At 45.6% G+C, this 26056-nt stretch overlaps 1 protein-coding gene across 3 annotated transcripts; it reads right to left on the bottom strand.

The window, feature by feature from the left end:
* Nucleotides 1–637: 637 nt before the first annotated feature.
* On the bottom strand, nt 638–25780 carry ube2o (ubiquitin-conjugating enzyme E2O). Of its 3 annotated transcripts, none has more exons than XM_023954183.2 (23): nt 25229–25780; nt 16173–16232; nt 15682–15792; nt 15327–15424; nt 15184–15247; nt 13977–14120; nt 13757–13866; nt 13457–13607; nt 12042–12099; nt 10269–10434; nt 8741–8896; nt 8399–8553; nt 7953–8065; nt 7742–7870; nt 6300–6389; nt 5925–6231; nt 5497–5856; nt 5251–5427; nt 4940–5076; nt 3728–3931; nt 3589–3646; nt 2712–3492; nt 638–2456 (listed from the first exon to the last, which is right to left on the bottom strand). In XM_023954183.2, exons 1-23 carry the CDS (start codon nt 25658–25660, stop codon nt 2432–2434), a joined length of 4086 nt encoding a protein of 1361 aa, XP_023809951.1. In that variant the 5' UTR covers nt 25661–25780; the 3' UTR covers nt 638–2431. The 3 variants fall into 3 exon arrangements, with proteins under 3 accessions (XP_023809951.1, XP_078804074.1, XP_023809955.1); XM_078947948.1 differs by having other exon boundaries at nt 5497–5844; XM_023954187.2 differs by lacking the exon at nt 638–2456 and having other exon boundaries at nt 2518–3492.
* Between the last annotated feature and the right edge of the window lie 276 nt (nt 25781–26056).

Below are 26056 nucleotides of genomic sequence, written 5' to 3'. Positions count from 1 at the left end.
AAAAAAAAAATATTTGCAAACATGAGAAAAACTGCAAAAATAATTTATTACAGCCTTTCTTAGTAGTGCTGCATCGTACAGGAGCTGCAGCTTCGCATCTGCTGTAAACAAAGAAGTTCAAAGTCTCTTTACTGAGGCAAATTCATCTGTACTGTTTTTGTGTTTTATTGTTTACAGTGCAGTGAACAAGTTCCAATGTTTTCTGGGAACAATATGATTGTTTATTCAAAGAGATCTTTTATTTTTTTGTTTAGAGGAATGTCTTTACGCTTTTCTACTGTCAGATCAGACATTCTGCTCAAGTGTTTTTGACTGAATCATAAATTAAATGAATACAAACGATCAGCCTGGGGTCTTTCTGTGATTTCCTGTCCTGAAGCTGAAACTTCTGTTAACCCTTGTGCTATCTTAGATGACCCCACTCTAGGATAGCACAAGGGCTAATCCCACAATGAACTTTAAAACTGTCAAGCTGCTGTTCGGCTGGATAGCTCAACGACGTCTTAGAAAAACGACAGATTTAGGTTAAAAGTGGCATCATTATAACAAATGAATCATAAAATAATCGGAGTGCGGATCTCTGTTTTCATTTGTTTTTCTTCTCCCTTAAAGCCAAAAAAAAAAAAAACCGTCAGGATCCATTGATGATACTGCTTGCAAAGTTTAATACATCACTATACAATTATTTTGAAGCAACAAAACTCTTAAAAAAGTAAATTTAGAAGTACAGTACACCCAGGTTTGTACATATGTGCCTCAAGCATTCATGTGATTTCTTAGAACTCAGGTTTGTGTTAATATATATATATACTGTCTGTCTTCATATACGCCATTATGATACAGAGGGAACCAGGCTACAAATGTTAACTTTATTTTTTAATCTCATATCAATAACAGGCCACTGTGGAAATGTAGACATCATACAGTCAAGTCTTGTGTGGAGCCCATCCAAGAGGCTTAAAGCGACATGTTACATGCTTTGGCTGTAAAACAAACTGCTTGCAGTAAGAAGAATCAGAAGAATGGTTTCCATCTGCAGAATATACACACAGACATTTGTACATGTGGGGTTGATTTCCGGAGCTTCACGTTTTGCTGTGTGGAGTAAAGGAGGCGGAGGAAGAGCGGGGAAGCGGCAGTTCCCACGTTTTCAGGGGATGGAGAAAAGCGAAGAGGAGATTAAAAAAAAAAAAACGAAAGAAATGTTGCAGAAACACCTTCACCGCATTTTCCCAGAATCCCAGGAGCGGCGTTTGGAATATGGAAGACAAAATGCAGGGGAAACCCAAAAACACACGCATACCCTTCATTATTTCTAAGTCTGTCTGAAGCAGCAGCCTTTGGCTCATGTTCGTCTTCTCCTCACGCTGAGGTTCTTAATGGCACGGCGTCCTGTCGCACACCAACACTCCTCAGCATCAAAGTTCAAGTAAAACACCAGGCAGCTGCTGACCTCAGCTCAACGCGGGCGCTGCAGCCGGATCGGGCGTCCAAGCAAATGTCCTAAGGTGAGCCGTTCAAAGAGACGTTAAAAGAAGAAAAAAAACCAACAGAAGATTCACCAGGAAGCACCCGAGCGAGAGTCCTGCAACACGATCTGCAGCAAAGCAACGACTCCACTGCAGGGCGGCAAATAAAAACCCTGATTTAGTCCATTTTCATGCAGAAAACAAGAGCTAAACTTGTGCCTTTGTGCTGTAACTCGAGTCATTTCTTCCAGTTCTGCGGGATGTTCGAATCGGAGCGAAGCTTTGGCGTTGCGCCGACGCCGCTGCCCCACATCCGGATACACGGGGTCGCAGCGAGAGCGGAGGAGGAGGAGGAGGATGATAGAAAGCACGACGCGAGCTCAAAGATCTGAGATCAAGAACAATTCAAGTAAGGCAACATGTTGACATGATGGAATGGATGCTGTGGTGGTGGTACAGTGATGAGGGCTCAGCTCCAGGTGATGCAAAGCTTCACTGTCAAAACCAGCACTGAAAACCTGAAACGGCCTAAAAGTCCCATGAAGAGACACCAGCCGCTTCCTGCGGAGCCGCCGTCAAAAGTCCCGCCCTCCTGAGGTGATCTGTAAACGTCAGTGCAAATGGAGAGTGGAAGAAGTGGCGGCGCCGCTGCGGTTGGCAATTTTACTCACATTCAGCCTGATCTCATTAGAAACTCTGTTTTCAGGCAGAAAAATACCAGCGGATTCATGAAAAAGAGTCCTCCTGGCCGCCCCGTCCAGCTGCCGGGGGAGCAGAAGGAACGTGGGCGGTGCTACAGATCGGCGTGGGACCCCTGCTCGCAGGGTGGAGGAGGCTGAAGCTTGCTCAGACATGGAGGGGGGAGGCTCATGGTACGGGATCTTCCAGTCACTCCAGAGCAGCTCCCGAAGCCCGTCTTGGTTCCGGCAGGTCCAAGTTGGAGGTCCAGCGACCCCCGTTTATCAGTCACAGTCGTCGGAGGGGTCACTGAAGGAGAAGAGAGGACGTTACCACCGAGCAGAGCGGCCGCCGTGCCGCCCAGAGGAATTATGGGAGGCAAAGGCAGCAGGAGCAGTGAGGACGAGAATAAAGATGGAAAGGGCACGAATGCGGGCAGCGCAGACCCCCCCGCCTCCGTCGCCACCCATGGATCCTCCCCCATGGCTTGAGGCAGATGAGAAGGCAGAAAAGAAGGAGCGAAGGAGTGCAGAAGTGTCGGGGGGAAGGCGGGGAGGCACTTACTTGTCCTCTGCGTTCTCGGGGAAGCCGGCGGCGGCCAGCGCAGCGCGGTACTGCAGCAGCACCCCCCGCACGCTCTTCACAAACCCCTTAGAGAGCGGGAAGAGCGGGAAGCCGATGTCGGGGTAACCGCTGCCCTCGGGGAGGAAACTCCGGTAGCTCTTCCTCCGTTTCTTTGGTCGCACCGTCGGCTGGCTTCCTGCAGACGCCACTCCCCCAGCGGGGCCCGAGCCCGCCTCCGAGGCGCCGCTCCGGACCGCCGCCTTGCTGTCCGCAGACAGGTAGCTGCTCCCCTGGGTGCTTTCGTAGTCCGAGGTGTGGCTGAGCTCCTGCTGAGCCGCGGGGCAGGAACTCTGCCACGAGTCCTCCAGCTCCTCCTCTATGATGCTGCTCACGCCGGCGCCAGACAGCGCCTCCCCCCCGAGCTTGCTGGGGCTGCTGTGGGCCACGGGGACGGACCCCGCGGGCAGCTGCTCCTCCACGGATGAAGCTCTGTCCCTAAAGTGGTGACTCCTGCAGGACGAGTGGCTCCTCTCCGCAGCCTCGTTCAGCTCAAGCCACGCCTCCAGGCGGTGCACCAGCCGCCAGCCGCTGGACACAAAGTGGTCCCGGATCTCCTGCCTGAAGACCTCCACGGGGTTCTGGAGGAGCTGCGTCATGGACTGAACCATCTTGATCAGAGCCATCTCGTTGTAGCAGCGGCTGTTCTCGTAGCCCTCCTGCAGACCTCGGTCGCTGTCGAAGCCGGCCTCGTTGTAGTACGGCTCGTTGACCAGAATGAGGCCTACGCACACGCACGCACACACACAAACACACACAAACACACACATGCATGAGACTCCAGAACGGCTCCAAAAGCAGAGTGTGGAGTGCGGCTAACCTTGTATGGAGATGAGGACCTGCAGCAGGCTGGACTTGCTGGTCCACCTCTCTGTGCCCTGAAACGCAGCACCCACAAAGCCGTCAGGGTGGGTTCAGAGGAGGAGCTACGAAGACCCCCCCTCCCCCCGCGCGCTCACCTTGCCGATCCAGGTGCCGAGCAGGCTGACGCAGACCTTGCCGTTGTCGTAGAGGTTGGGGTTGAGGCGCCCGCTGCACTGGGACAGGTACTGGAAAAGGGGCGGCACAGCGGGGTAGATGTTGGGCAGCTGGATGTCGAACAGGAAGACGCCGTCCTCGTACGGCGTCCGGGTCGGCCCTTTGATCAGAGCTGAAAACAGGTCCTGCACCGCGGAAAGAAATGAACCGAGCGACTGATTGTCATGGAAGATGTGCAAGTGGTTCTCCAGACTTAAAATAATCAAAAAGGTAAAAACAAGACGTCTAAATCTGAATCATGTTAACCCTTCAACACCTGAGCTTTAGCTCCAGCGTTAACGTGTTTTGAATGACCGTAGCTCTTCATCTGTTGACGCCATTGACGTTATTTCAACAGAATCTGAAAGAGTAAATGAGGATAATCCATCCATCCATCCATCCATCTTCCTCCGCTCATCTGGGTTGGGGTCATGGGGCAGCAGTCTAAACAAAGATGCCCAGACTTCCCTCTCCTCCCGAGGTGTTCCCTGTCAAGCAGGGAGACCTAGTCTACCAGCGTGTCCTGGGTCTTCCCGGGGCCTCCTCCCAGTGGGACATGCCCAGAACACCTCCCCAGGGAGGCATCCAGACCAGATGCCCAAGCCACCTCTCCTGCTCTCAGCCCCCCTACGGAGGACCTGGTTCTTTGGGTCATGACCCCAGAGCTCATGGCTATAGGTGAGAACTGGAACGAAGGGGAAATTCAGAGTTATGCTTTCTGGCTCAGCTCTCTCTTCCTCAACAACAGACTGACGCCAAACCATTCTGCCCGTCAATCTCATCTCTTCATGCTTGACCCCCCCACACACACACGGGGCAGGAACGCCCCACCCCCCCACAGAGGATAAACTAACTTTCTGCATTAAACTGGCCTCAGACTCGGCCACAGAATCCACTGGAATTACAGTAATAGCGGAAACGGCTAAATCTAGCTCGAATAGCGTGTCACTTCATGTCACCGACGACGTTTCCGGTGTTAAAGGGTTAAACCAGATTATTATACAAGTTATTTACATGCTGGAACATTAGAATCAAATCATTTTTCTAGCTAAAGACACACATCAGTTGCACCCAAACCATCACTCTCCCACCACTATGCCTGACAGTTAATATAAGGTTTTCTTTTGCGATACCAGAACGGTAAAGACGCCCACCATGCGGTCCTCAAAGGTTTTGACCATGATGCCGTCTGGCAGCGACGTCGCCAGCAGAGCCATTTCCTTCCTCACAGTGCTGAAAAACTTCTTCGCCTCCGCCGGCTGGAACTCCATCTTCTTGAAGGAGTGCGTTTCTGTTGGAGAAGAAAAATAACGATCAGGCAGATCCGGTTTTTGGTGGGAGAGTCCGACCTTACCAGAGAACCCACGGGCGGGTTTGACCAACTGTTTCATTCACTGAGATCAGAGCAGAATGAATAAACCCAGTTTATCTTCTCTGGTTTTGGTAAAAACCCTCAGCTGCTCACCTGGAGCCCACTCCAGCACTGAGAACACCTCCCCCTTGGCGCTGGTGAAGGTGACGCCCGGCTTCCCTCCGCTCTGCTGGCACAGCACAGGCGTGTCGCTGAGGAACTCGCTGGGCCATTCCTGTCCTCCGCCCGGCGTCTGCAGCTCCTGCTGCGGCTTTTCCTCGCCGCCTCTTTCTGCCTGAAAACCAACACCAGTGAGCGGGTTGAAGCCGACCGAAGACGCCGAGCTGAAGCGTAGAACACCTGCCTCGGCCCCTCCGACTGCCTCCACCACAGCTTCCATCTTCTCTTCCTCCACGATGGCCACGTTGTCCAGCGTCTTCCTCAGGTTCTCCTGCAGCTTCTTGATGTCGTCCAGGAAGCGCTTCTCCTTGGTGGGTTTCTCTGGGGCTGCCGGCGTCACAGAACTCGGTACGTGAGCCGTGGTGGCAGGTTCAGCAGAGGTTGGGGAGGTTGGCGAGCCGCCAGTCCACAGCTGCTCCACAGTCATGTTCTTCAGGCTTTCCAGGATCTTCAGAGCCTCTTTTAACTCTCTGAAGCCTCGAGAGGAGCCATCTTTGCCGGGCTTCTCTGCTCCGTTGACGGCTCCCCCTGGAGTGGTTCCTAAATGTTTATGAGAAATGACTAAATCCCTTCTAGCAGAGGTGTACTTCCTCCTCACAATGTCTCACCTCCTCCAGAAGCTGGGCTGGCTCCAGATCCGTCCTCCTCTCCAGGAGCTCCTTTACTGGGGCTGGTGACGCTGGCTTTGCTGCTCTCCTGCGGGGGGATGATGAATGTCGCGGAGCCTGTTGGAGTAGGGGTGGGGGTGGCGGTGTCGGCTGTGTCGGCATTGTTGGTGTCCTCGGTGGTCAGACCGTTGTCCGTCTCCCAGCTGTCGCTCTCGTCCTCCCACTCCTCCGTGGAGAGAACGCTGCTGGTCTCCTCCACCGAGTCGTAGTCCGTCTCCTCGATCTCAGACTCCACGTTGTACAGATGCTGTGTGAGAAGCTCGGACCATCAGAGGAGCTCCTGCTTCCAACGCCTGATGCTCCATCGACACTTACCTGCGGCAGCACTATGGTCTTTGAGTTGTCTGCCCACACAACCTCCACTTTGCTGCTCCCATCCACCCGTGACACCTGTCCAACCGACGTCTGTGGAAGGGTGGAGACCACTGTCAGCGACACATGATTCAAAGATACACAGACTTATCTCATCTCTTTCAGCTTTACGACACAATTTATCTCCAAAACCAAACTACAGAAAACACACATTTATGCAGATGACACTCAGATTTATTTGACTCTGGTCAGAGAAGGTGGAGTCTGTTTAAACTTCACACCATCCGGTTTGCTGAACGTTCTCACTGCACTTTGCTGAAAGCAAACCAAACCATCTGGAAAACATCACGCCATTGCACCTGCTGCTCGTTTGGGGGCAGCGTTCCCTTAGCCCTTGTGCTATCTTAGATGACCCCCCCCTTACATCGACGTGTTCTCCCTACCAGGACAAAGGTGGATAAAGGTGGAAAGATTTTATGTAATCCATGGACACCAGTGAAGATCACAAATCATTGAAGAAAAAAGGTTCAGGGCACTGTCTAGTGGGTCTAGATGACCCAACTCCCAATGTTAAAGTGCCTAGGATAGCACAAGGGGTTACAAACAACTGCAAAGCCAAAAGTACGGCTGTAACAAGTATCCGAATATTTGGATATTTGCGATCTGTTCTAGAAAACCAGAGTACAAATATTTGTCGTTTAAGATCGCTGATTTTCAATCTTTATAAATATAATAAAGTTAATAGAAAATATGCTTCTGGTAATTATCATTTTAAAATGCAGACTAATGGATTTTAAGCATAGAAACTAAATAAACCAAACGCACAGAAGATTTTCAAACTAAAGTAAAGTTTCTTTAATAAATATTTTTTGTGTGTAGGATCATGGGACGCATGTGCTAATGGACAGAAGGGGGGAGAGAGTCTTTTTGTTTATACGTATAAAGCGCTTTGAGCTGCACAAAGTATGAAAAGTACTTTAATAAACAAGGTTTAATTTGTTGGTTTTAATTTTCAAAGTAAAGCTAACAAGTGTATTTTGTGGATTTAAAAAAAAAGACAAAAGTTCAATTTAGTAAAAAAAAAAAAAAAAAAGGTTTTTATTTTAGAATATAGTCAACAATTGAAATTAAAAAGAATGAATATGAAATTAAAAATATTACAAAAATCTTGTAATCAATGATGAGACTGTCATGGTGGAGAATCCGTACCAGAAAGTCAAAATGTTCATCCAAAGTTCTGGGACTTTTCTGAAGCCTCATGAAGCATCGAAGCCTTTCATCCAATTGCTTCACTCCAGCACAAAACTATTGGAGCTTCATTTGCTTTAGCAGAACATCTACTGGAGCCTTAAGGATTCCTACCACTGTCAAAACTCGCAACAAATTCCAAACAACTTCCTGAATTAGTCCTGTGGCACAAACCTCAACTGCCTTTGATTTCTTACCTGATTTTCACAGTCGCTCTGTCTGTTCTCAGAGTTCCATATCCGGATCACAATGTCCGTTGTGCGAAAGTGGAAATCGGGATGATCTGCGATGTCGTACACGCTGACGTCCTCCTCCACACCCAACACCTGCAGTTAAAGAAAACAGAAGTATTACGGCGCCGTCAGCTCGTCCTCGTCCGCCGCAGACGCGCTCGTCCTCCACGCTGACCTCCACATCATCACCGGTGGAGCAGAGTTTGATCCACTTCACCACACACGTTCTGCCCCGGTGGTCGCCTGACTGGATCACGCCGTACACCCCGGGGTCCTGCAGGGCCTGAGCTGGAGAGAGAAGGCAGACGCAGATGTTGAAAAGAAAGAATATGGATTCACATGATTACAAACACACACAAACAAGGGATTTCAGAATCATTTTTATGGAAAGATTTGGTCAAATTGGTCAATAAAAACGATAAGGAAGGAAATAAAGGAAAAAGATAAAAACAGCCAAGAGGCAGAAGCTCGGGGGATCGCTTCTACAGGATTCTGTTCGCCGAGGCAACTGGACCGCAGAAAGTCCTTCTGGAAACTTCTTCTAGACCTCTGAAGTCCCGTTTCCCTGAAGAGCAGAATCCTGCGAGCACTGGCAAGCAGTCATGTCTGAGAAGTTCTCACGCCGTTTGTCCACCACGAAGTCTCCGGGGCAGAACTCGTGGCTGTCCAGGTGCTGGATGGGAATGAGGTCGTTGGATCGGATCCCCTTCTCCACCCGCCCGTCCTTCCACATCACGTCAGCCGTGGTCTTTGTGGACACAACCTCCACCGCCACCCTGAAGAGAGAAGAAGAGCAAAATGATCCCAAAAGACACAAAAAGATGCTGGATGCTTCCATCAACAAAACTACACGGAGAACGTGTGATCTAAACCGTCCAGAATAAATGCAAACATAGAAAAGTTGCTTGTTTTGGAACAGAAAAACATTCAGACAGATTCGATGATCCACGTTTCTCGACTCACCGGTCTCCTGGCTTAAACTCCCGAGAGAACTTGGTCCTCTTCTTCTTGTGTTTCCTCTTCAAATTGCGGATGGAGAGCGGGATGCTCTTTTTGCGGTTGGTACCCAGACCGCCGCTTTGCGAGGAGGCGGTGGAGCTCGCCGATGATGTCAGCGAGCTGCAGGAAAACACAGGAAGCTTTTAAAGAAAAGAGCAGCTTCAGAAAGAAAGAAAAGAAACACATTCATGAATAAAAGTCACATCCATCATAGCTTTCAACCAGGAAATACATGCTTTCAGCTGTTTAACTATGATCAGATTTTTGTTCCTTCACTCATTACCGCCTCACAAACTTTATTTGCAAGAGGCTCAGCTGGAATTCACCAAAAACAAGAAATTAGGGATTTTATTTTAAATATCTGATTCTGATCCGAACAAATCAAACCTGATCTGGTTTGTTTAATGAGACGGAACAAATGTAATTGCTGAGTTTTTAGCTTGGAATAAAGAAATAACCATAAGTCTAGAGAACAGTTTTTATCCAACCGCAATAAATGTTTTCAATGTCGCAAAAAAAAATACAATTTTAAAACTGCAGCTGCAGAAACTGAGCAATGTGTTTTTAAAAACTTGCTGCATTGTGTTTTTTTTTAAGGTATATTTATTTTTATCACTCTCATTTATTTGAACACTGTGAAAAAACAGTGTGCATCAATGCCCTCTAGATTGGTAAATATAGACCACAATGCATTGCGTTTGAACAATTTTAGCGAAACAAATGTATTTAAATGTATTTTTTTGACAAACCATCAACGTTTTCATCATCAGAACACAGTGGATTCATAAATAATCGGCCCAAAACGCTCATTTCGGTTTGAGTTATAGATTTTCCCTTTAAGAAATCAGCGACGTCGTATTCACCATTTAAAAATAAATAAATAAAAGAAATGAGCATGGTAGTTAAAGTCCCACACCTAGGTGTCTGACATTTGTTCTCCGCATTTGACCCCACCCCTGGGGGAGCGGTGAGCTGCAGACACAGCGGCGCTCTGGAACCATTTGGTGGTTCAAGCCCCCAACCCATTAATGCTGAGTGTCAAGCAGGGGGGCATTGGGTCCCATTTTTAGAGTCATTGGTAAGACTCTGCCTGGGTTTGAACTCACGACCTTCCAGATACAGGGCGGACACTCCAACCACAATAAGGGGTTAGGGTGGGAGTTTGGACACAGCCATAGTACCCACCCACCCATCCATCCATCCATCCATGGGATGTCAGACTCCTGAGCCGTTTCTTCTTTGACTTCTGACTTTTATGGAGTCTTTTAAATCTCTTTTTTGGGGGGTTTTAACCTTCTGACCTAGAGGTGTGTAACTCCAGCACATCCACCACCCTGAGTGCTTTATGCATGCTAATAGAGTCGTGCGCGAATGTAATCTGCAGCCACTTTCACTGTGAGGGCAGTCCTCTTTTCCTTTGGGGTAATGAATTCTACTTGGATCCATCCATCCGTCCATAATAAACGCTGAACTAAACGGGACGCGGTCTGACCTGGTGTCGTCCGTGTCCTCTGCAGCCTCGTCGTCGGCATCCTGCTCCACGTGTTCGCTCGCCGCGTTGTTCGTGTTTTGAGGGTCCAGCTGGTTCTGGAGCGGCGCCACGGGCCCGTTGTTGTTGTTCGGGTGCTGCGTTTCCGCCGCCTCGGATTTGTGCTCACCTGGTGAAAAAACATGAACAAACGGATAAATAAAAAGCATCAACTTTCAGAATCAACAAACGAACAAAAGTGACTCCAGGTTCAGAGTCTAGAGAAGACGTTTCACATCCGACAAACAACAGAACCTAATAACAAAATTAAACAAACTGTCAGAAAAGATGTTTCAGCTGCGACGGATCACAGCGGAGCAGCTTCTGACAGTAAATAACTGAAATAAAGACAAACAGCAGAGTTTATTATGACAACAAGAATCCATCCAGTTCACAATAAGCTCAGACTGCTTATAGAAAGCATTTCTGCTTCATTCCTTTTAGCAATAATTCATCAAAATCCTAATTTTATGCGTTTGACGAAGACTGTTTACGTGCAGCAGGAAGACGTTGACAAACCGGCGCCTCAGAGCTTTAGGTTTTCCTATCAGACTGTTTTTAAAAATTCATTTCAATAGTTATTTACTGTGTGGAGATTTGGACTTGAGCATTTTGCTTTAAAGACACAGACTTTACAATAAACACAGCAAACATCCACGAATTGAACGTATTTTTAATCCATTTCTGTCAAACTAACTGAAAAGCTGAACGACAGAAAATCTAGAGTTCTGTAAAACTGTTAAAGTATTCAATCAATCAATCAATCAATCAGCAGCACGAATACGGACGTGGATGTTTCAGACATCAGTGTCAAATATGCTGCTTCTCTGTTCATCTGAGTTTTTTTGCATTAGAATTATCCATTTTTATGAAATTAGAGCAAAAGTTACCAGATCTAACATGACTTTATGTTATTTGAAGGCATTTAGCTGCAAAATTCAACAACGTACTCTGAATTAAACGACATAAAACGAGACTTTTATGCAAAAGTTATCAGCAGAAACGGCAATTCCTGTTTTCTTTGCTACTTTTGGTCAATGCAGCTCTATCCTGATTTATCCTCCAAAAAATAAAACATTGGCTTATTAAAAATAAAAAAATCCAAACATTAGAACGAGAAAAAGATCCTTCAGGACAATTATGCTTCCAGACCACAGCAGCGACTGGACAGGAACCGTCCACTGCATATGCTGGCAGAACCTAAAGAACCAGAAGAGCCCAGTTTATCACAAAACTGACCATCAGCTCAAAGCCTTGAAAAAGTTCTGCTACAGGTTTGTAAACTTATTGATAGTCCACAAACCCATCAGGGCTCAGAGTTCCACAGGAAGCAATCAGCTGGTGGAAGCGAGTCAGAACCCAACATTTTAACTCCTGTGGTGCACAAAGATGGAGGTTTTGTTTTAGATCCAAGTCCCGACCTAAAACGCTGATCTTTTCTGGTGCATCGGCACCTTCTGCACCAAAGCTTTCACTTCCACTCATTCTTTTGTCTTTTTAGAATATTTTTTTTTAAGCTGCAAAACTTTTTGCATTTCTGTGAAGCTCATCGAGTTGCCGCCTTCTTAGAAAGGTTGATGTCTCAGAAGCAACTCCGTTGTTGTCAGATTCAAAAATGAAACTGCAGCATCTCTCATCCGTGTTTCTTTTTTCTAAAACCTGCACTAACTTTTCTGCATGACCTAGAAAAGAGTCAGTGCTGACATGTCAGGGTTTGTTCTCTGCAGAAAGCCACACCTTGTGACTCCGCGTTTTCACTCTTCTTTCCAGAATCCTTTTTGAAGATCCATTTCAGCTGAAAGAGAAACAGAAAACAACGAGTTTGGAAACATTTAACCCCATCAGAAGAGTGTCCTTTCTGCACGGCTTGAACCACAACATCGAGTTTTAAACAAAACAACCAGACTGATTGTCTCTGGGCTCGAACCGCACAGCAAATCCCGCTGCACCACAGCTCACAAGCAGATGAGCAAACTAAATCAACCTTACTTACCATCACATCAATATCAGGTTTTAAGTTTTCTGAGCGTGAACTAACATTACAAATGTGTAGCAGTGTTGTTTCTATGGCAACCCTGCATCGTGCCTTATGCAATGCTGCAGCTCGCCCGTGAGCACAATTAGGACACTTTGGGAAACGGGTTTTATAATTTTATAATTCAGAGATCATTCTTCTGAACACGTTTAATTGAAAAAATAAAAAATTATCTAAACTAAAATTGTACTTTTACAGATTCTTGCAAGTCTCTAAAAAACGTTAATTTTTTTTTTTTTTCTATCTTGCAACAACGCCAAGTGTTTGATCCAAAGATTATTTAAGATGCTGAATAAATGATAACTGCCATCACGGCAAAAAATAAAAATAAAAAAATAGATAGATTTTGCTGAAAATAAGAGATGCTGCTGCAGCAAGAAAAAGAAAAATGTTGTAAATAAAAACAAAAATTCGACAAATGGAAGTGGATTATCGGGATCGTTTTTGGCCCGTGCTTCGTCGCGAGAAAAGGAGGAGAAAAAGGAAATGGGAAAGTAAATGAAAATGTTTGTGTTTTAATGCAACTCTGTGAACTTTTTAATGTGTTGTTTGGTTCGGCCACATAGCGCCAGGTTTAAAGGCAAATCTTCGGCTAACACGGAGAAACGCAGAGAAAGATGCTCACCTGCAGCTTTACTCCAATATTCAGCAGAACACAGATACAGAAACCTTTTTTTTTGCACCATTTTCTATTTTATTTGCAGCTTTTTTTTGGTGCTTTGTTTTGTTTGCAGGTAGTTTTTTTTGCACGCAATGGCGGGTCTCGGCCACCGCACACAACTCTGAGATGCCAAAGTGTGATTATCAGAGGAGCGTGGAGCGGCTAACGTCACGACAACAAAGCCAGACGGAAAACGTTGGACTTCAGACAAGGTTCTGTTCTAAAGAACAAAAAGAGTTTAAATCTTTATTTAAAAAAAAAAATGAAAGGGGCTGAATGTGGTGAACAGATGTACGAAAATTCATTCAAACGTCCATCTGATGGACAGCTTAGAGACGACAACTTATAGACCGCTAAGCTATTTTTTTGGTTTCTTTTTCGTGTGAACTGCAGGTTTGGTGCTAGCTTTGAATGATGCGATGAACTGTTTTCTGCGTTCTGTGGAAACGCCGGCACCTTTCGGGCAACAGGATCCTCGGGCAGAACGGAAGCCCCCTCGGGTCCTTCGCAGGTGATGCGCGTGGCGTCTCCCTTGGCAGGGAAGACGTAGAGCGCCCTCTCCCCCAACTGCCTCTGGGTGTGGTCGTAGTAGCCCAGTCGCCTCACCCTACGTGCAGTCAGGAAAAAAAGCTTTATGTTTTCTTTTTTTTCCTGTAGATTTTGGGTTTATGTGGAGCGTCTGGACCACAGGAATCGATCGTCAGACTCAAAGACGACCGCGCTGAGGAACAGAGGGGTTGGAGGAGCGTCACTGACCTCCACAGATGCTCCTGTGTGATGGTGGAGGGGGGAGGATACACACTGTCAGAGCCTTTGGGGGAGTAGCTCTTTGTAATCCAAGTCACTTTCAACTCCACCACCTTCACCTGAAAGAAGACAGTTTCATGAGTAACTCCACCCACAAAAAAACAGTTTAAAGTAAAATATTAAAAGAAAACTGGTCTTTTTCTAGTCCATCTTTCCTCTGGGGCCTCACCTCTTCAACAACAACCCTGAACTTGCACTTCCTGCTGAGGACAGGCTTGACTCCCGATAGCCACTGGACGTTAGAGAAGACTTTGGCGGGGCCGATCAGCACCTGACCCGGGTAAAAGCCGTACGCCTCGTCGAAGAACAAACCCTGAGAAAGAGACCAGTGACAAAAGCAGGAAGACAGGCTGTGAAGACGCACATGTAAAAACACTCTGCAGCTTCAGATTCACAACATGAAAGGGGAAAACCGGGAAACGTGGACCAACGTTTACATTTTTTTATTATCTCTTCATTTAGTTGTTTTCTATTTTGCACATTTCTTTTGCACATCTTTTTACCTGCACTGTTCTGTAAATAGCTTTTTAAATTATAATACTTTGATGTCTGTATTTATGCTACATTTTCTTGTTCTTGCTCTTTTTTAACTTAATTCTAAGTCTTTTTCCCTCTGCTGTCAGTTGCTATGGTGACAAACAAATTTCCCACGTGTGGGATCAATAAAGTATCTCTGGTTCTCTGATTCTGATTCTGAAACTGATTCCAATGCTCTGCGGATCACAGAGTCGGTTGTTGGTTGCTTTGATCTTTTGTTTATCGTTCTCTCTCTGCCCTTAAAACAACTTTATTGGAAACTAAAACTTTATAAATAAATGAATGCTGTGATTTATGAATTCCTGGATGGATGAACTGATAGGTGGATGAATGGAAAGATGGGAGGATGGATACAAAAATAAACGGAAGGATAGATGGACTGACAGGTAGGTGGGTGGATAGACAGATGGTAATTGGTTGGATGAATGGATGCGTAGATGGATGGATAAATAAATAAATGGAAGGATGAATTAATAGATGAAAGGATAGATTGATTGATATGTCGGTCATTAGATAGATGGGAAGTTGGTTGGATGACGGATGGACAAACGAATGGATAGACGGGTGGATGCAGAGTTGGTTGGGTGAATGTCTGGATGGATGGACACGAAATTGGTTGGATGAATAAATGAATGGATGCACAGATGGATGGAAGGATAGATTTCCACTTGATTAATTAATTAAAACAATAAAAAATGTCCTTTAATGTGAAATTGAACGCACAGAACACAGATAATAAAGCCTAAAAAGTCTCGACTTTTCTAAAAAGTCTTGACAGCAGTTGTTCTGGGGGGGAGAATATGGCGTTACAGATGACCAACAAGAGCGAGAAGACGTACCGAGTCACTGACATGTGGACACACGTCGTAAAGCTTGGCGCCGTCCTCCATACTCATGGAGCACCTGTAGGGACACGGAGGATGCGGCATAAGTGTGCGCTCTCACACAGACCGACGGGCATCCGCTAAAACACTCATCTCACCTGGCTCCGTTGGAAAGCTTGAGGATGATGTGATTGGTCAAATCGTAGACTTTCCCCAACCAGAAGTCAAAGTCAATGTAGTCGCCATACATGAAGGACTGAGAATAGAAGAAACTAAACTTTACAAACATATGCACACACAGGTTCTGCTTGTGTTTCACAATAAAAAGAAAAGAAATAAGAGATTACAATGTCATTGAAACTGTTCATCTGAGGCTGGTCACTATGGTTTGAGGATCTAAAGAGGGTTAGACATCGAGGTCTTCTATACCTGTAGTGTCAAATCTGCTCTCAGGGAAATCATTTATCATCTAAAGTTCAGATTTAGAGATGGAGAAACAGTCCCTGGACTCACCCAGATGTGCTGCAGCTCTTTGCTGTTGACTGGATACAGGATGCAGCTCGTGCCCACCAGTTTGACCGCACACTCGATGTCGATGTTGGTCACGATGCCGCACTGGTTGTCCTGTGGAGCAACACAGACACACGTCAACACAGAAACATGTATAACAGTTCGATCCCAAAACACAGAATAGAGGAGGCTTTCCTTCACAGAACGACAGGAAAATGAAGCTCAAATTGCTCCTAACCTCCCAGAAAAAAAACGTTTTTTCCTCTGATTGGTCCACTGATTAGGCCCCACCCACTTATTCACCTGGTAAACGTGTATAACAGGCATTTATTAAAACCTAAAGACTAAATAATAGCAATGAACTAGAACAAAACAAAGTTTTAGATGCCACATCTTCAAGGACTTTCACTTAGACTGCTTATTGTCTTTATATAAAAAACTATTAAAACTAGAGAAGAACAGGAGAAAAGAAGATCAGGAGAGATGGCACTTACATTGGAATTATTCCGCCTCACGATGTCTCTGATGACGAGTGACCGATCCTCCAGTTTCAGCTGGAAAACATGAAACACAGACATGAACGAAGCTGGAAGATTCGGGTTTTCCTCCACAGTTCAACAGCTTCATCTCCTTACAAAAGAGGAAGATGTTTAATCAACACTGACGAGTCGATAAACATCTTTTTTTCCCCCCCTTTCTTTTTAATTATTCATCACGTCATTGAAATGAGAATCTTTCTGTGAAACGGAGCATTTTTCAGCTGCAGCAGAAGCTGGAGGACAGAAACCAGAAGATGTTGGCCTAAACTCGGCTCCCAGGAGGACGGCCGGGCCGGTTCCCCTGAACCGGATGCTGCTGACATAAAAAAACCAACTCAAATGATGAGTTCTGGACCACTGACCAGCAAAATGCTGAACATCCGACCTTTAAGGCGTCTTCAGAGCCTGAAACCCTGGAACAGTCGGGCTTTTATAAAAGAGATAAAGTACCCATGAAGACTTTCTCACAATATGTTTTTTTAGGAGAAAAAAGGAGGTTCCTCTATGTACCACATAGAGCCTTCAAGTAGAACCTTTCCCTCTTAAAATCCATGTTTAAAAGCGACAAAACTGATAAATAGCTCTGGCCGTTCGTGAAGCTCCGTCGACCCGTTTTAGATCTGAATAGAAAGAGTTTAAGGGATTAAAGCTAAACTGCTGTTAAAATAAAACGATGTAATGAATCCAAACAAAGTGTGAACAAAAGGCAATTAACCCGTGTGCTATCCTATGGGGTCAAGATGACCATTGACGTGTTCTCCCTACCATGACAAAGGTGGAAAGATTTCATGTAATCCATGGACACCCATCTAGTGGGTCTAGATGACCCAACTCCCAATGTTAAAGTGCCTAGGATAGCACAAGGGTTAAAGGAGTAAAACTGTGTGTTTTTGTTTAATTAATGCTGTGAAGCGGATCAGAGAAAAGACAAAAAAGGTGAGACGCTGCAGCAAAAAAAAAAAAAAAGTCAGGCATTCACCTGGTTTTAGGCCTGCACAATACACCGCAAATTTATCGTTATCGCAATATCCAGCCATGCAATACGCATATCGCAAAAGACAGTGAAAATCGCAATAAATCGTAAACCTTAAATGTGTTAACACAACCTTATGGCAGCTTGAAGCATTTAACGAATCAAATAAATCCCTTTATGCATTTGACCAATCAGATGGAGGCCTATTATGTTAGATGTTTGTCTCCTATGTTGACGTCATTTGGAGTATAATTTTTAAACTGTTGCAATGAAATGGAAATTATGATTTTGGTTATATTGTTATTTGTTTATACAGTAAACCGCAAATTATACCGTTATCGCAATATTAATCTGTAATATCGCATATCGCGATTTTTCTTCATATCGTGAAGCCCTACCTGGTTTAAAATCTTTCTACCAAAGTGATGGACGAAAAATGTTGATCTTTTGAAGTATATTCCAACAAAAGCTGACAAAAACACATACTTTGGTTTTAACCAAAACTTCAAGAAAATTAAACTTTTTGTGTCTTCTTCCAAGTTAACACACAAAAAAATCCTTCATTATTAGAAGTTAAACCAGCCAAAGTTCATGTAGATCTCCTCTGTTTTTTTCTTTGGTACTTTCTGAACAGAAAAGCTTCTATTCTTGCCAGAGTCTGTTAAATCCTGCAGTCATGGTCTTTCCAATGGTCAGACGGTTCGATTCCGAATGCATCCCTCTCTTTTGGTTACAGTTTTTCACGACAGGGAGCTTCAGCAGGGATGTCAAAGTCGACTTTAACGCCCACCGCGGCCGCCTGCTGCACACAGAGACGCCGTGGATCTGGATGGCGAGCAACAGGAAGACAACTACAGACGAAAAGCATCCCTTTGTTTCTCCATGCTCACTTCAGGCTCCATGAAGCCTCCAAACTCTCTGCACCGCTGCTGCACAGAGGTTCATAAATCTCTGCATGCCAGCTGCAGAGATTTATGAACCTCTTCAAAACCACAGTTTCTGACACACGGACGCCTTCAACGCCACTTTGAACAAGCCAAACATGCAACGTTTATGCCGATAACTAACCAACACGTCACGCCAACCGTTGCTATGGCTCTCACACAGCGTACAGGGAGGGGGTCTAACGGCAGCGGGGGCGTCCGACCTTGGCCGCTCCTCTGTGAAGAAGAGCCCGGATTGATTCCACAAAATCGATGGAGGACAGTGTTTGCTTTGACATCCAGGCCCAATTAACAAGTTTTAATTCAGGAGCAGCACCAACGAGGAAGAGGAACCGAGAGCTGCAGCATGAAGCCACGCCTCTTTGCACGGCTCCACATTTGTGTTTACCTTAAAAAAAAAAACACAGATCTGAGGGTAAAAACCAGCAGGTGAGGATACACAATTAACACATCACACACACACTCCTGATTACAAACACAAAGAAGGAAACTCCACCCACAGAGACAGCAGGAACCAATCATTCCTTAATTATCAGAACTCCTCTTTCTGCTCGCCATGATTCTGTTCCGTCAATCTCGTGTTGTTGTTGGTCAACAAACCCTGAAGTGTAATGTTACTGCTGCTCATGTGACCGATCAGAGGACCAATCAGAGGAGCCGGGCCTCCTGCATGTTAGCGATCAAGAGTGACGTCATCCATAGAAAATTGCCTTCTTCCAGCTCCAACCAAATTTCACAAAACGGACATGTTGGAGCCAGACGACGTCGGTAAGCCGTGATTGGTCCGAGTCAGTGTTTCTATGGCAACCACTCTCGCCAATCAGGAGTGAGCTTGTTAGAAGGCCACGTCCCTACCACTTTAAAGCAGGCAGCACAAATTCTATCCAGCGTTTTTGAGCGTCGGACAAAGAGGGGCAGCAGGCTCCACCCCCTTTAAGTAAGGCATCTGATTGGTCAGATTATAGCTTCGCTAAAAAATAATTAAAAAAATCTGGATTGATGACAATTTTTGAAGATGTGGTCACAATGGATATTCAGTTTTAATCATTTACAACAAATGGAGATGATGGATATATCTCTATATATCTCTATCTATCTATCTATCTATATATATATATATATATAGATATAGATATATTTATAGATAGATATATCTATAGATATATATATATAGATATATATTTTACTTCCCTCCCTCCCTAATAAAGCATCCACTGTTCCTTGTTTTGTGTCTTGCTAGACAATAAGTTATGTTATTGAAAAAGAAAAGAATTGCTGAGAATGGACATATGAGTCAGGGGTCCAAAATTGGCCTCAAGTGAATTTAAATGTTTTACAACTTTTTCAATGCTCATAAATAAAATTTTGAGGGGAAAAAAATCTGGATTATCAAGAACATGTTAAAAAAATGTATCAGATCTTCGTTCATTCTAAACCCGTTTTGTCCCTTTCTGGGTCATGGGGTTGCTGGAGCCTATCCCAGCCACTAATGAAAGAAGTCAGGGGACGACCTGGACAGGTCACCAGTCTGTTGCAGGGCCACAATCACACACACATGCCAACTCAAATTCACACCTATGGACAACTTAGAGTAACCATTCAACCTATGAAGCATGTTTTTGGACGGTGGGAGGAAGCCGGAGAAAACCCACGCGTGCACGAGGAGAACACGCAGAACAACAATGCTTCCTCTGACCAATAGAATGACCGAGTAACAGCTGTTTATTTCTCCAAAGAAGTCCATGGGATTTTGGCTTCCTGGAGTCACTTCCTGTTTGGAACGCCGGGGTCACTCCGTCCAGTTCTCATATACAGTCAATGGTAATGTAATTAGCCAAAAGGGCTCATTTAAATATGAATGAAAACGAAGCAAGCAGGAGCTGCTGAGTAACTCTTCTCTGATTGGCTGGACCAAGACGGCACTTCCTGAACAAACCTTATGATTGATTTTCAATCCTTCCACACTTGTATTACCGTTTTCCTACCAACACAATTTATGTTCAATCGTCCAACTACTATTTGCATTGAAGTCATAACACAGGACAGCATCTTCCAACATGCAGACTAAAGCGTATTGACTAAACATGAAGCAGGAAGACTGCAGCTCCATCTAAATGAGAGCAGGCCTTTTAAGAGCAGAATGCACAGGGGAATGACGAGGACGCAGCGAAGTCTCCTCCGTGTAATTTGAGACATGGAACCAGAAAACGGAGGGGAAAAGGAAGATCTGGAAGACGCAAAGTCGAAGTTTAAGGAGGGGCAGCTGGGGGGGGGGGGGGGGGGGGGGCCAAAAATCAAGATGAGCAGCCAAAGATGAGGCAGGAGCGTCTGCTGCCGCCGCCGCCGCCACTCCAACAAGTTAGTGATCAAAGAAAAAAAGATCCCCCAAAGAAGATGGGAAGGAGAGGGTTGAAGAGCCAGAAATAGACAAGAGAGCTGCAGATGGATAGAAAACAAGTCAGGGAGGGGGCAGATGGGGTAAAAAGGAGAGTGCAATCTCCCCACTGGGCAGGAGCAACACTGCAGAGGAAAAAGGGGAGGATCAGAAGATGAGAGAGGAAAAAAGGAAAGAGGGCTGGCAGGAGGAATGCAGACACACATGGATGCACTTTGCATGTAAAGTCACTGTACATACATGCACGAACACCTAGTCAGCAGCACATGACATCACTCCAACACTGGTCTGCTGGAACTCACGGCTGAGAGCGGTCAGTCCGGTAAGGGGTCAGCGAGGGAGGGGTAATGAGAAGGTGGAGGCACAGAAAATGGGTGGTTGGAGAGAAAACAGAAGGCGGACTGAGAGGACGACATTAACGAGAAGAGCCGTTTATGGTGAGGAGCTTCTGCTACACAAGGGGGGGGGGCACCCCTAATGTGGAGGTTAAAAGGCGGAGACATCCAGCCATCACCTGCAAGTCTGCCTTCCTCACTAACATCAACAACAACAGTCTGAGATGGTGTTCAATTATAAAAGTATAAAACAAAGGGGAACACTTTGGACTTCCTGTTTGAAGCAGGTTAAAAAAGTTAGATCAGTTCACCGGGTAACCACTAGGTGGCTTGTTCCTTCTCACTACAATGTCAAGAAACAAAATTGCAGTTGCTTCCAAAACTTTTATTTTTCTTCTTACATTTGTTTTTACTTTAGGTTCTGAGAAAGATTTTTTCATTTTCTCTGCAGGTCAAAAACATCAGAAAATCCCCCGTAACGGTTTTGAGAACGACGGCTAAAGGCAGTTGGCCCGAAGGAGCCGTCAGCATTTCAAAACAGAGCATTGACAAAGCAACTCAACATGAGCCGAAACGAGAGCATTTCATGCGCCTGCCACGTTACCATGGCAACCATCTGTTAACGAACCGTCTCATCACTTCCATCAACTCCTAATGGCTTAAATCACATCAGCATTTAACTCAGTTTTCCCCTTTTTCCACCCTTATTCAGCAGGTGGCTTCTTGCAACTTCAAGTTACGTTGCCACCGACTTCAACTTCTGTCAGTAAATATATTCTCTAATGGGGTGAAAGTTCTCGAACTTCATGAATTTATTTTGAAATTAGGGTAGAAAATGGGTTTGTCGGCTGGATCAGCAGGTGAGTGGGGTCATTTGGACCCCACTAGACAGTGCTCTGAACCTTTTTTCTTCAATGATTTGTGATCTTCACTGGTGTCCATGGATTACATGAAATCTTTCCACCTTTATCCACCTTTGTCATGGTAGGGAGAACACGTCAATGTAAGGGTGGGGTCATCTGGACCCCACGAGATATCACAAGGGTTAAGAATTCGACTGGGATAAGACGAGATAGCACAATAACCAATTTGTCTGAAATTCGTGACCCTTTCAGAAAGAAAGGGGTTTGATGACTCGTTGAGCCAAGATGGCGTCTGTTTTTCTACCATTGAGCAAAAATAAAGAATGAAGTCATCGGCTGTGTCCGAACTCCCACCCTAAACCCCAAACTGTTAAAAAAACGATGCAGTGCGGGATTTGTTTAGTGCAAAAATTGTTCCAACGCAATGCATTGTGGTCTGTATTCGCCAGCCTAGTGAGCATCGATGCTATTATTGATAAAACCCAGGAACAGAAAAGCAAACATTACAAAAACTGAACACTTCATTTCCACATACAGCATCCTGCTGGTTTTGCAGACATCCTGACTGCTGCTGATTACCTGGATCAGGTGTATTTAGGGGTGTCTTTTGTTTTATTGGTATTAAAATTAAAATAAAGCTTCCTCCCACTGTCCAAAAACATGCTTCATCGGTCAATTGGAAACTCTAAATTGTCCTTAGGTGTGTTGGCAACAATCCACCTTTTACTTACTGTTTTGGTTTAATGTGATTTTATTCGAGGAAAAACTGCCGATTGAATCGGTCAAGTTGGTGTCAAAGTAAAGGATTGCGTCTCCCAAACTTGATCACATCAGACCAAATCAACACTGGAGGAGCTGAGACTTTTATAGAAACGGTTTAATCCCCTTTCTTACATTTCAGACCACGTTCAGGATCTCTAAAGGGAGGTCCAGTTTCACCAAGTCTGTCAAACGTAGATGAACCTTCACGGCCGTGTCCAGAAGATCTCATTCCCACCGAGAACTCTTATTTTTCGCCCGACAGCGAGATTTATCTTCATTTGGTTCCTTGGAAAAGCAGCTAAAAGCTGAAGAACGCCACCGCTGAGGTGCAACATTTCCGTCTTCCTGGAACAAAGTGTTTCAGTTTTATTGCTTCCCCTTTAAGGGCAACGTGATCAGGAGGAGGACGTTTCCATGGTAATTGGTTTTAAAGCTCAGATGGGTTTGGTCAAACTTGAGTCTAATCTGGAAAAATCTCAGGAATCTGCTGAAAATCTAAAATTATGCTTTAAAAAAAGGACAACACAGAACAAATGTTCAGACATTGTTTATGGACTGCAGCTTTAGCTTTGTCCCGACTTTTGTTCTGAACGGACCAGAACTTTGCTCATTTAGCTGAAGGGACAAAGGAAAGCATGAATGGACCTGAAAGCCTCTTCTGGAGTCATCCTCAGTCAGTGGTGAGTCGGCGCATCACAGACCTGTTCTGTTCGACCACAGAGTTCAACCTTCGCTCTGAAATGTATTCTATTTTCATTTTAACGTTCTTCTGCAGATTGGACAACCGAACGTCTTCTAGAACCATCCGGATCATCTGATCATGAAAGTTCAGACACAAAAGCAATTTACGTGAACGTTTGTGTCCAAACTTTCTTTGTTTTGGATCAAATCAACCAAACTTCTGAATTGAAACTAATTTAGCATTTTGGTATTTAAGTAATGAAAAAAAAATGTTTGATTGATCTTTGTTATATAACAACGTAAAAACGGTTTGAGCTCAATTCCGTCCATTTTCTAAACCCGTCCTGGTTGCTGCTGGGCGAAGGCGGGAACTCCCAGAACCGGTCGCCAGTCTGTCACAAAAACCACATACTCTCTGTCTAACACACCTAGAGTAACCAACCAATCCATGACCGTATTCTTTGGACGGTGGAAGGAGGTCTGAGAAAACCCACACACGCACGGGGAGAACGTGCACACATCCCAGCTGGGATTCGAACCGGGGGCTCGTCGCTGTGTGGCGGGAGCGCTAACCACTGCGACACAGCGCAGTTTGATCTACATATTTTGTGATTACTACTGGGAAAAAGGGCAAACTTTACTACGATGAGTCACGTTTTTCAGGTAGTTTATTGATCAGTGCAGAATTAACGTGTAATGTAGTAAAAAAAAATATTTTTTTCTTTTAAAAAGCGAAGGTTTTACTGAACAGGTGGGATATTAAGCATTGCCGCAAAAACTGTTTTAAAGATAAGTTAAAAGAGCAAAATACCTCAAAAGACCCAGACTACTATGGGTTAAAATCATTTGCAATAAATAGTTTATTTGTTTTTAAAGAAAGTAAAAAAATCTGAATCTTAAATGCACATTTGCTGAGTTTATGAGATTTGTTAAAGACCTGAGGATGAAGATATATCTAAAGTAAATTGAGCCCAAAACAGCATTTCTGAGTATTTCTGTATTTAAATCGCTACAAATCAGGACAGAAAAATGCCGTTCTGCTCCATTCTGATGCGTTTAGACAAACAGATCCATGAACGTCCTGATCTGGATCTAAACTACGATGCTGCTCGCCATTTCTGTTGCACGGCTAATGCAAGGTTGGAGGTGAGGGGCTGTAAGCTAGCGGTTGGAGCGTGTACACAAACCGCTCTCCGTTTGGGTGATGAGAAGAGGGGGTGGGGTTGCCCTGCAACAAAGGTCTCAGGGGAATGAACTCCTGCCGCTCTGTAGAAACTATGTCCGAACGAAAACTTTTGTTTTTTTTGGGGCTAAAAAGGGGATAATCATGATTAAAGACCACTGAGAAGGTTTAGAAAATAGTTCAAAAAAGTATCAGAGTGGGATTTTAAACAAAAAAAGGTTTAACGAGCTGTGTTTGAATAGAAATTAGAATCATACATGTATATGTCACTGAATTGAACTGGAGCTGATGTGTTATTTTGGCAGCATGATCCGCTCTTCCTTCATGGTCATGACGTTTCTGCAGGACGGTGTCACGAGGCCTGATGGAAGGTCATCTTCCACAGATGTTCACAGCAGCAGCAGCAGCATCCAGTTTCCACGGAGAAGCTGCTGCTGCTGCTGGTCTCCAGCCTCAGAGCCCGGTCACACCCTGCTGGGGAGGGGATGAGCTAACCGGCAGGTGTGCGGCTCCAGCGGACCCCCCCGCACCCACATGCCCGCTTCTTACCGGCTTGACAGCGCGGTAAACGTTGCCGCGAGAGCAGCGAGCTGCCCGGCCGCAGTCGGTTGGATCGGTCTGCGTTCGTCCGCAGAACCCTGATGGGCGCGAGGACCCGCGCCGCAGCGCTAGCTAGCTGCATGCTAACCAATTAGCCAGCTAGTTTCGATGTTTCCGGCAGATGGGTTAGTTAGTTCGTTAGTTAGTGGAGCGGCACCTTTGACTAGTAGTTACCGGGTTAATCATGTGACCACTAAACACAAATATGGAGGTTGAAATGTCAAAAAACATGAGCCCCGCAGCCCACCGACAGGACAGTCGCCGGCGCGGCTTACCTTTGTCTCCCTGATGTCCTGCTTGGCTCCTTCGGGGTACCACTGCACACGGACGAACCCCCTACCGAGGGGGCGACTCGGAGGGTCCGCCGCGCTCTCAGTGTCCGAGCCGCCGGGGACACGGCCGCCGCCGCCGCCGCCTCCCCCGTCCAGGCCACCGCCGCCGTCGTCGAGGTCCGAGTCCGAGTTGAAATCCTCCTCTCCGTGGATCATCCGCACGAGGCCGAACCGGACTGAGCTACGATACCGCCCCGAGACCAGGTCGTGGGAGAACAGCAAGCGCTGGGAGCCGTCCACGGTGGGAGACAGAGCCATGGATGGAGCCTCCGAACTCGGGCTGGCGGCGGGAGACAGGCCCGCTTTGGTTGAAGCCGCCGCAGGAGTTTCGCTCGTCTCGGCCGCCGCATGATCCGATGCTACGGGCTCCGCCATCGCTGCTGCTGCTGTCAAGGAGTGATGCGCGAGCGTGACGGTGGAGCGAGAAAAGCTGGAAGCTGCGACGCACGTGTTTACGTAGCGACGGAGAGCAGCACGTAACTGACGCAGGGGAGGAGGAGGCGGGAGCGAGGGAGGGGGTGGTTCCCTTTTTCACCACTAGGGGGCGGCGTCCGCCACAAATATGGAAGTTCATGAAGGAAGAGAACTGTTTCTTTTGTTTTTTTTTTAACAAAAAACGACCAAAAATAAATCATCACAGAAATGTTTATATTTTTTATGTTTCTCTGACATACATTAAAACAAAAGAAGTCTAAAACTATATTAAGGCAGTTTTAAGTTATTCTTGATCCCACCAGTACTAAAAAAAAACACTGTTGTATTATTTTTTTA

The sequence above is a fragment of the Oryzias latipes genome, chromosome 1, assembly GCF_053564925.1.
Source record: "Oryzias latipes strain Hd-rR chromosome 1, Olatipes_Hd-rR_3.1".
Classification (NCBI taxonomy): Eukaryota; Metazoa; Chordata; class Actinopteri; order Beloniformes; family Adrianichthyidae; genus Oryzias; species Oryzias latipes.
The sequence above is the reverse complement of the archived record's forward strand: the minus strand, read 5'-3'. Positions and strand labels throughout refer to the sequence as shown.